This window comes from Callorhinus ursinus, unplaced genomic scaffold (genome assembly GCF_003265705.2).
Source record: "Callorhinus ursinus isolate GAN/ISIS: 27379988/994484 unplaced genomic scaffold, GSC_fseal_2.0 scaffold784, whole genome shotgun sequence".
NCBI lineage: Eukaryota > Metazoa > Chordata > Mammalia > Carnivora > Otariidae > Callorhinus > Callorhinus ursinus.
Genome location: NW_027397839.1, coordinates 1 through 11,453, shown reverse-complemented (window position 1 = coordinate 11,453; position 11,453 = coordinate 1). Strand labels below are relative to the sequence as shown.

General features: G+C 51.2%; 1 protein-coding gene across 1 annotated transcript; it reads left to right on the top strand.

Moving 5' to 3' along the window:
- Nucleotides 1-4,750: 4,750 nt before the first annotated feature.
- On the top strand, nt 4,751-5,695 carry LOC112818280 (histo-blood group ABO system transferase 2-like; the record flags this gene model as incomplete). The annotated part of the gene is made up of 3 exons (XM_073890553.1): nt 4,751-4,805; nt 4,900-5,469; nt 5,635-5,695. Coding segments are annotated over exons 1-3 (686 nt in total), but the record flags the coding sequence as incomplete, so codon positions are not given.
- Nucleotides 5,696-11,453: the final 5,758 nt, after the last annotated feature.

Here is an 11,453-nt window from a genome sequence, read left to right as displayed (position 1 = left end):
GGCACAGCAAGGCAGACCTCCACCGTTCCTGGGGAGGGGGTGTTAACCTACGGCGAGTAGGGGGAGCCTGACCTAGGGTGGGAAGGGTGAGGGAGCCTAGGAGAAGGCGTGCACAGAGGAGGGCTGAAGACAAGATGGCAGAGCCAGGGTGATCCTCGTGCACCCAGCTGCAGAGCTGGGGCAGAAGGGATGCACGCATCTCCCAGCCTCCCCTCCATGAGCCTCTTGGAAATCTTGCAGGTAGGCGGCATTACCACCGTCCCACTTTGCAGGGGGGCAACTGCAGTTCAGAGTCTTCCCCAGATGGCAGAGCTTTTACAGGGCAGAGTCAGGATTCGAACTCACATCTGTTTAGCTACTAAGGCCACACCTTGTCCTGTGTGTCAGGAGCCCCCTCCTGTCCCTTGACCCTCACAGTGATGATATAACAAGGTCCAGGAGTTAAGATGGAGAGCTACAATTTCAGCAGGGTTGGAGAGTGGGTAGGTTGGAAGGCTAATTCTCATTTCCTACAGTTCTGCAAGGTGATCAGTCTGGAATCCTGCAAGGCTGGGCCAATTTAGGGCACCCAGATTGGACACAGCCACCCTGGCCACATGCTGTGGTCAGTAGAGGAGCTTGAAAATGCTGGGCACCTGCCTGTGCTCCCATTTGTGCTTCTCCCCAGGTGGTTCCCACATGCAGTCAGGTAACGACACACTGCCACATCAGCTGGTCTCGGGCTGGAGTATCTCAGAAAGCCTCCCCCCAACCCCACCCCACTGCACTGCCCAGTATCCCAGCTAATCTGAGTTTTGAACTAAGATCTTTAAAGGCCCAAGACCCCTTAAAAATTATTCTCTACCCCCAGCTCTGAAATACAGCTGACCTTCGAACACTGTGGGGGGTCAGTGATGCTGACCCTACATGAAGCCACAGATCTGCATATAAATTTTGACCCTCCCAATAAAACATAGCTACTGATAGCCTACTGTGGACCAGAAGCCCTACCATCAACATAAAATGTCGATTAGCACATATTTTGTATGTTGAATATATTACATACTAAGTTCTTACAATAAAGTAAACTAGAGAAAAGGAAAGGTTATTAAGAACATCACAAGAAAGAGAAAATGCATTCATACTACCATACTCTATTCACCAGGGGAAAAAATCCACCTATCAGAGGACCCACAGAGTTCAGCCCCAAGTTGCTCAAGGCTCAAGTATAACTCAAAATAAAACAAGACTAACATGGCACGGCTGGGTGGCTCAGTCTCTGAGCGTATGTTTCAGCTCAGGTCAGAATCCCAGGGTCCTGAGTTTGAGCCCCGTGTCGGGCTCCAAGCTCAGTGGGAAGCCTGCTTCTCCCTCTCCCACTCCCCCACTTGTGTTTCCCCTTTCCACAATGCTCTGGCCTTAACTGAGTTCCCACAATTGTACCTCATTCTCCAGAATATGTTCATTCTCCCGGAAGGAGACTGTATGCATTAAACACCCAACTCCCCATGATTTCTCTGGAGAAGTGTCTATCCAAGTCCTTTGTCTATTTTAAAATTAGGAAATCTTTGTGTTGAGGAGTTGTAAAAGCTCTTTACATATTCTGGACAACAGATTCTTACTAGATACAAAATGTACAAATATTTCTTCTGGGGGCTGTCTTTTCACTTTCAGGATAGTCACTTCTTATGTAGAAAGATTTGTAACTTTTTTTTTATACATTTTTTTAAGAGCGAGGGGAGAGAGTGTGTGAGCGGTCGAGGGAAGAGGAAGAGGGAGAGAGACTCTCAAGCAAGCCCTACACTCAGCGTGGAGCCTGACATGGGGCTTGATATCATGACTCTGAGATCAAGATCTGAGCCAAATTTAAGTTAGATCCTTAACTAACTGAGCCACCCAGGCATGCTGAAAAGATTTTTAATTTTGAGGATATTATTTTTTCTTTCTTTTCTTATGCTTTTCTGTCAGAGCTAAAAGCATTGCTAAATCCAAGGTTATGAAGATTTATCCCCATTTATTTCTTATACAGCTTATAATTTTACCTCTTACATTTATACCTTTACTTATTTTGAGCTAACATTTCTATGTGGAATGAGGTAAGGGTCTAGTTTCATTCCTCAGCACATGGATAACCAATTGTCCCCCAATGTATTGTTGTCCACACTTGTCAAAATTCAATGGACTATAGAAGAAGGGGTTTATTTCTGGTCTCAGTTAAATCCCACTGATCTGTATGCATACCTTTTGAAAAGGGTATGCATAACAATAAATATTGTCATTTTATATATTTATTTAAAAATTTTTTAAGTTAAGTTCAATTAATTAACATATAGTGCATTATTTGCTTCAGGGTGAATGCATACATTTACGACAGTATCACAACCTTTTCTTGACTGTTGCTTTGTATTAGATTTGAACTTTGGAACTATGATTTTCACATTTGATTTTCTTTTTCAAGATTCTTCTGGCTATCTTGTGGTCCCTTGAAATTCCATATGACTGTTAGGATTAGCCTGTGCATTTCTTCGCAAAGGCCTTTGTGAATTTTCTTGGGAACACTTTGAATTTCCACATCGTCTTGTATTCTACTGCCATCTTATCAATAGCATGTCTTTTCATCACCATGGGGTGTCTTCAGAATTGTTTAGGTTTCCCTTACTTTCTTTCAGCAATGTTTTGTAACTTTCAGTGTACAAGATGTGCACCTTGATTACATCTATACATAAATATTTGGTTAATATTGATGTTCCCTAAAATGGAATTGTTTTCTTAAATTCCTTTTTGGATGATTCATTGCTAGTGTATACAAATAAGAGAGATTTTGTGTATTGATATTTTGTCCTGTAACTGTGCTGAATTAGGTATCTGGCTGTAATCATTTTTTGTTGATTCTTTAGGAAGCTCTATATAAGGTGATGTCATCCCTGGTCTCTGAATTGACAGAGTTTTAGTGTTTCCTTTCACATGTGGATGCCTTCTTTCTTGGCTTAACCTTCTGGGTAGAACTTTCCGTCCAATATTGAGCAACAGATGAAAACCAGCATCCTGTCCTTGTTCCTGATTTCAGAGTAGAGCTGTCCATCCTCAGACTTAAGCATGGTGTTTGCTAGAGATTTAATTAGAAAATTACTCCTTATTCCTGCTTTCATGAGTATTTATATCAGCAACAGATATTGGACTTTGGTTAGAATATTTTCTGCATCAATTAATATGACCACATGTTTTTATTTCAAAATTCATTGTGATGTATAACATTGCTTGTTTCACTCTATTGAATAACCTTTGAGGTGTTTGTGCAGACCCACTTGCTTAGGGTGCACAGTGTATTTATCAGCTCTTGGTTTTGCAATTCTTCTGATCTAGCTTCTTACATCTATATTAAGAAAGGTACAGGAATGCATTTTGCTGATTTTGTGGGATTGGTAATATTGGTTAGGGCTAGGCTTAGGAGTTAGGGATTCGGGTTAGGGTTAGGGTACCCCTGTCCTCTGCTGAACAGAACCCATTCTCCTCTGGTATCTAAAGTGATGTCTTCGGAACATAACCTTTGGGCCTTTCTGTGGTATGCTCCCTTCCTACCCGTCCTCTCCAGTCTCACCTCTTCCACCACAGCCACCCAAGTGTGTGGTCGTCCCACATGTGCCCTGGGCCTGACGACAAGCCTTTGCTTTTACTGTGCCCTTTGCCAAGATCCCTCTTCTATCCCCTTGCTTCATATCTGACTTGCTCCCCAATTGGCTAAGTCTGGACTTGCCCTCTGGTGACCTGACTCATGTCTGCTGGTTGAGTGTGCTTATCCCCTATTTAAATGTAGTGTCAGCCTTCCCTGTGTGAGGGATTTACTAACCTGCCTGGTATGGGGCAGGTCCAGGGAAGTAGCCTTAGCGCCTATGCAAAAACATCAGTCCCAGAGCGGCTCACCACACTTGCCTATAATGCGGGAGCTGCTTTCCTCACAGGGGGGGAACAGGTGGTACCCTTAAAAGGGGACCAGCCATGGGACGTGGTTAGATAAGACTTTGAAACCTTTGGGGCCGGGCTTATGTAGACCTGGACCTGGATGCTCACACACTTGGATTCAAGCCGGGACCTAAGCAAGCCCCCTCTTCTTCCTGGTGTCGTCTTTTGCCTTCCCTGTCCACGGGCTGGACTTGATTCCTGATGTGGCAGAGTTTGAGGGTGACCCCTCCTAGGAATACCAGTGGCTTACTGAGCAACTTGTCAGCAGGATGCCCAGTAGCCTTCCAGGGAGGACCCTACAGGAAGTGAAGACAGGTCTTTGGGGGCCAGTGGCAGCCCACTCAAAGCAAAGTGGGACAGGTGTCCGGCCCTGCTGATTCTAGCCGCTCTGTAAGACATAGAAATGAGGGCTGTGCCCAAAAGTGCTTCCAACCTGGAAAGTGGGGATAGGATCTGCGGGGGGGGGGGGCAGTGGAGGACACCTGCAAGAGTTTGCCCAGGAGCTCAGCACAGGGGGAGTGACTGGCTCCAGCATGCTGACTGTGGAGCTGCATGGGTTTCCAGCCTCCGAATCCTCAGGCTCCCCTTTGGAAGTCAGGCTGCTGATGGCCACCATCTCTGGGAACAGACATTAGGGAGGTCCCGCTGGCAGATTCCCTCAAGAAGGTCAGGAGGTGGCTGTTGCTTTAAGCAAGCCAGGGCCTGCCCCCTTGAAGAAGGTGCACACGTCCATGGCCCCCAACTCTTCTGGCCTGCTGCCAGCCTCTGGCAGTGACCCTCTTCCTGCCCTGTCCACTGCCCCTGTGGATGCATGGTCTTCCTGGAGCTGTTCTTGCAGACAGCAGATAAGCACTACATGGTGGGACATGGGGTCACCTACTAGGTTTTCACCAATCAGCCAGCTGCAGGGCCCCATGTGACCTCCAGGTAGGCCAGAGGGTGCTGGTCATCATGGTGGACACAGGGTCCCTTACTACGTCTTCACCGACCAGCTGGTTGCTGTGTCCCGTGTGCCACTCTGGGAGGGCCAGAGGGTGGTGGTCGTCGTTGTCCACGGCGTTCTGCTCTGGCAGGATGTGTCCATGCGGTACATAGCTATGATCAGCCGATTCCGCGAGCAGCGCATCCTCTGTGACGTGGATGACCTTGTGTGCGTGGACGTGGATGTGGGAATGAAGTTTTGGGACCACGTGGACATGGAGATCCTGTCCCTCCTCTTTGGCACCCCACACCTCAGTTTCTACTGGGCAGCCCATGAGGAGTTTATCTACGAGCGCTGGCCACAGTCCCAGACCCCCATCCCCAGGCACCAGGGCAACTTTTACTACATGGGGTCCTTTTTTGGGGAATTGGTGGTGGAGTTTCCCCGACTGACCTCGGCCTGTCACCAGGCGATGGTGATCAATTGGGCCAATGGGATTGAGGCCGTGTGGCCCAATAAGAGCCACCTGAACAGGTACCTGCTGGGGCAGAGGTCCAACAATGTGCTGTCCACGGAGGACCTGTGGGACCCACGGCTGCTGGGTTGGCCCCCCCATCATTCCCTGGGTCATGAAGAAGCTGAGATCCATGGCTGTGCCCAAGAATCAATAGGGCACCCAGAACTCATGAGGGGCTGTCCCTGGAGGAGATGTGCTACCGGCGGTATTGGGCCGTTCCCTGAAGGACCTTTGAGACTCGCAGCTTATAGGTTGACCCCTGTCATGGAGAAGCTGAGATCTATGGCTGTGCCCAAAAATCACCAGGACATCTGGAAGTAATGAGGGGCTACCCCCATCTTCATCAGGGGGTGCTGCCTTAAGCGGAGCCGTCAGAGCAGATTCCTACTTCTGTCCCCTTGAGGGAAACTTTGGAGCCCAGCACTGCTTGCGCGGGCACGCCAGCGTCCCAACCTGGTCTGCGCACAGGAGGCCTGCCTGGGGGCACAAGTTCCTCTCTTTGTGGTCACTATATTTTGATCACTTCCGGGTCCTATGCAGCTGTGAACGGCTCCAGTTTTATGTCGGATATTTTTCTGTGTCAATGCTGAGCAACCATCTTAAAAAGAAAAATTGAGGGAAAATGTTTTCTCCATGGTTCTAAACAGACATCACCTGTTGGGGCTGGGAGCAGCCCTGTAGCAGCCATGGAGCCAGAACGGGTGCTGGCCGGGTCTTCCCTCCCAATCCTTACACATGACCGTGGCCATGGGGCTTCAGGGTCAGGGGTGCATCGAGCCATCTCCCAGACCCCCAGTGCCCTCACCACCAGAGGCCTTGGCCATGGTAACTAGCTCGGCCTTGAGGAGCGTGGAGCCCTCTGGGCTATATAAGGTTCCTGCCTTGGTTTAAATGGTTATTTCTGTGCTGGTGTTTGTGAAATATGGGCACTCGCTCTGTCTGGATGTGCATCCCTTTGGGATTCCTCAGTGCCCACCAGTGGGTTTGCACTTGTGCACTTTCTCTGGACCAGCTGCCTGCACTGTGTCTTAGCAAGCACTTACTGAGCTCAGTCACCCAACAAGGGGCAGAACATGAGAGCGAGAACTCAAATACAGGCTCCCTGCTCCTGGGCCCTCCAGGGACTCGCTATGGCCCCGACTTCCTGACTCACTTCTTTGGTATTCTGGTATAATGGACATACAGCTGATACCATGAAGCACGTTTCAGTGGCAATAAGTATATTCCCTGTTCTGCACCGGCTACCTCCGTCCATTGCCACAATGTTTTCATCATCCCAAACTGAAACTCTACCCACGAGACCCTAACCCCCCATTCCCCTTCCCCAGCCCTGGCAACCAGCAGCTCCTTCCACCTCTGTGAATGGGAGTGCTCTCCATTCCTCACAAGTGGGGTCCTCCGGTGTCGGTCCTGTAGGGACTGGCTTATTTCACATGGCATAGTGGCCTCAAGGTCTATCCCTGTGAACCTGAACCTGACCCACTTTCCCCCAAAAAGTGTGGCTCAGCCCTCTCCTGTCTGAGCCGAACCTCCTCAGTCCCTTCTGCTCCCCTCACCTTCCTCCTCAGCCTGAAGTTTATCCCAGCCAGTCTGCCACTTTGTAGACCTGTTCAGGCCGGATGCCAGGCACATACCCCGGCGGCCTCCCGCCTCACCTATACCCCATCTTTCCACGTCAGGTGCCTGCCCCCTCCCCCAGCTGACCACATGCAACTCCGAGAGGTGTCCCCGACTCAGGAGAGTGAAACACCAAGTCCAGACCCTTGCTGTCATCTGGGACTTCTTCCTTGCTTCCAACTCTCCCAGCAGTGAAGTGGCTACTGGAGGACATTCAATGTTCAAAACATTTAAAGACCCACGTGAGTCTCTGCTGCCTAAGGCAATGGATAACAGTTGGGGCAAATAGAAACCAAGCAGAATCACCAGAAGAAAGGCTGAGGATTGAAGAACTTTAGGGAAGAAGGGTCTGGAAGCTCTGATTGCCCCTAACTGACCATCAGATGCTCCTCAGTTACTCTTGTGCCTCTGGTATCTTCCTGGAACACTGACATGGTTGTGTTCAGACAGCTCGTCCAGCAGTACCCTCAGTCTCTGGGAGGTGGTTTTACTGGAATCCGCAGGGTGTCCTGCTGCCCCACCGGGATCGCTTTTTGAAGGTGCATTCTCCAGGCCATCTGAGGAGCCAAGACTGTGGGTCAGTGACCTGGAGGGATTCTGAGTGGAACTGGTGGGATGGGAGGGCTGCACGGACCCGGAGCAGGATTCCAGAAAGCCGATTGGGGTCCCCGGCATCCTACCGATTTTGAATCAAAGCCCTGAGATCTTTAAATGCCAGCAATGTTACAGCATGGACCAGAAAAGCAAATGTCCCTGTGCACCCAACCCCACCTATACTATTGGTCATTTCTTGTCACTTGAGCTGAGGTCAAAGGATTGGGAGTCAGGGCTTGAGGAGGGTCCTGGGCCAGACATTGTATTTGGGGCACAAAGGCCATCCAAACAAGGTTGGGCTGAGCCTGATGTGGGGGTCTGTCTGGAAACCCCAGCTGCAGGCACCTCTGTCAACGGAGGCCCCCTTAGCCTGCCCCAGTGCACCTGCTCCCTCCTCTCTGCCTGAGGGTTTCTCCTGCACCAGGTGTCTCCTCTCCTGCCAGCCATTGACATCCTGCAGCCTGGGAGGGTGGCTACCCCAATTTCCTCTAGCTGCTGGGGGAGCACCTGCTTCTTCTTCTCTGCCTGAGGTTTCTCTCTTGCATCAGGTGCACCTCCTCTCCTCTCAGTCACTGTCAGCCTGCAGCCTCGGAGGGTGGCTACCATGACATCCTCTAGCCCTAGGGACGGAGCTGGTGTGGGTGAGATGTGTTCTCCTAGCAGGCCTGAGCGCCAGGTCCCCAGAGTGCCCCCTGTCCTCCTGCAGTCTCACTGTGCCACATCCTCCCTCAGTCTCCCTGGGCCCAAGTCTTCCTCTGTTCACGGACCATCCTTGACCCAGTCTCCACACAGTGGGACTGGGAGCAGGTCGTGTGGACCTTCTGGATTCTCGCTTCCGTGCCCGTGACATGGGCACAGTCCGGCTTCACAGACTGCTCAGTGGAGGCCCAGCGCAGGAAGAGGCAGGCGACTGCAAGGGAGATGGCGATTTACCCCAGAAGGAACACACAGTCCTTGCAAAAAGCACCGGGCTCACAGGACCCAGCATGGGATGTGGGTGTCAGGCCAGGGAGAACAGGGAGTCCCGGGGGTGGCCCTGGCGGGGAGGTCATGGAATGGTCCCAGAAGAGGCAGGAGACAAGGAAGATGACAGGACAGAACTTCCCAAGGAGGTTGATGGATGGATCAGAGAATCACAGAGACCTTTGGGAAAACTTAGAGGCCCTGCAGATGTTGGCTGAAACGCTGTCATTTGGTCCGAAAATTTGGGTCACAACACCCCAGTCGACACTGTACGATTTACTCTTTGTTGGTTCTAGGAATCAGTAGGTACCTGCCAGTAGAACTCACACTGCATGAAGTCTAGGATATACTTACTTTTCATTACTTTTCAGGACTAGATATCTCTAGAGGGAATGCAAACATGGGTCTTCCATTCTTTGCATTGTGCAACTGGCCTCTGTTTTCAGGAGCCAATTCCTGGTGCTCATCACCACTGCTAACCCTAAGGACTGCCCCCGTCACCTCCCACAGTGGACATGACCATGTGGGTTGGGGGGTGCTCACTGATGAAGCCCCAGGACTCAGTACACAGCAGGGACCCCAGATCATCTACCAAATGAGGGAGGATGGAGGGAGGTTTGGAGGGAAGGAGGGAGGGGGAGGTAGGGTTGGCCGAAGGGAAAGAATGAGGGAGAGAATGAATGAGGGAGGGAGTAAATCCACAGAAGCTGGGTTCATAAATCAGGAGTCCTTATTTGGAGTGAGGTCCGAGGGCATCACAGCCCGCCCGGGCTCTAGAAGGAGGCTCACGGCAGGTCCATCTCTCCTCCCAGTGCTGACTTTCCTTCTCCTTGGACCCGATGTCATCCTGGATCCTCTCCCCCTCCTCCTCAAACAATTCTCAATGTTCCCAGTGGCAGGGTGTCAGGAGGGGTGGGTCTTAGGTGGGGTTTCCCAGGTCCTGTGTCCCGGATGACACCAGGACAGTAGCTGCAGGGCATTCTATCATGAGTACTGGGACCGTGGATCCCATCCATCTCCTCGGGCATTAGTGTGGTTCCATTCCCTGCTCTCTCCACCACCGCTGTGATGAACGCTCCTGACAATACATGTGTGCAAAACAGAGCCAGAGTTTCCAGGGCTGAGGCCAAGGCTGAGGATGGATACACTTTGGCCTGGGATGGGTGCTGCTCACTGTTCTCCCAGACAGGGGTGCCTGTCACCGATCTACCAGGGGACCGCTACTTCCTCATGTTCTCCCCAGGGCTGCTGGTCCCCAGACCAGACACCTGCCAGTCTGAGGGTATCCAGCGCTGCCTCCAAAATGTTTCCTTTGCCCGAGTCCTTCCCCAGGAGCACCCGCATCTCTGAAACATATTCCATGCCTGCCCATCCTTCCGCCTTGGACTTGCATGTGTTTGGTCTCCATCCCTTTAGAACCCAGTGACTGGGAGCGTGGTTTGGACCAGAGTCAGGTGAAACCTTTCTCTGGCCTTGGGTTGTGAGCAATGCTTTTGCCCTTTGTGGTGTGTCTTCCAGCTTTCTGCATTTCCCTGGTTTCTGTGTGGGTCTCAGGAGGAACCAGCCCTGCCCTATCTGGGGTCAGGCTGTGGTGTCCCAGTAGGACCAGGTGTCTCGGCCCCGAGATTATGCCCGTAATTCCTAAAGTGGCCTCTTTGATTACATCTGATGTGTAATCCATCGGGGATTTCAATGTCAAATAATGGAAATTTTATGACAAACACAGAAGAAATGGGGTCTTCTTTGAAAATAGGGGGGCAGACACAAAGGCCCCCATTGTGTGATTCCAATTACCGAAACATCAGGAATAGGTAAAGGAACAGAGAGAGAAAGCAGCTTAGGGGTTGCCAGAGTCTAGGCTAGGGGAGAAAAGGTCAGGGTGTGCTTCAGGTTCGGGGACTCCTTTGGCTAATGAGATATTCTGCAGCAATATTCTTGGGTGTGGTGGCACAGCTTTGGGCATGTACTTAATATCATGACGTGTTCAATTGAAAAGAACTAATTTTATTTAAAACAAATAATAAACAGTATATAGGAAATGGAAGGATAAAATAACAGTTAATATGTACCAGAGAGAAAGAACACAGGGGGAGGAGATGAAACAATCTGGCACGGTCTCGGGTTCCGGGGATGGAACTAAGGGTGATTGTACAAGGAGATCTCCCTGCAGGGCTGTGGGCTCTGGATGTGGCCATGGGAGTCCTGCAGGAGAAGGAGTAGGGGCGGTGCTCAGGATAGGGCAGGGACAGGGGCAGGGACAGAGGTAAAAGCAGGGCCAGGGGGTGGACCAAGATGGCGGAGGAGTAGGAGACCTAGATTTCGTCTGGTCTCAGGAATTCAGCTGAATAGGGATCAAACCATTCTGAACACCTACGAACTCAACAGGAGATCAAAGAGGAGAGTAGCAACAACACTCTGAACAGAGAAGCGACCACTTTCTGGAAGGTAGGACGTACGGAGAAGTGAATCCGAGGCGATATTTGGGAGAATAGACGGCGGGGGAGGGGCCTCCGCCGGCCGCTTCTGGCAAGTGATAGAGCCGCGGAGCACAAAATTGGACCTTTTAGAAGTCGGCTCCGCTGAGGGACGTCGCTCCAGTGGCTAAGCGGGGGTGGAGCCCTCACGGGACAGTGGGGTCTCAGGACCCTTGGGGTCACAGAAAGACGGGGGAGCCTGAGTGCGCCAGAGCTCCCAGGTATCGGAGCAGGGAAGCCAGCTGCAGAGACAGAGCTGAGGCACGGGCTCTCAGCTTGGGGTTGCCATAAACTGTGATCCGCGGCCCAGTCGGGCCACTGCTCCTGCAGCAGGGATCCAACAGGCGGCATATCCGGGGAGACTCCCCTTCCTTCCCGGGGAGGAGTGGCGCGGGAACGCACCGCAGGGATCTGCTGGGTTTGGGGA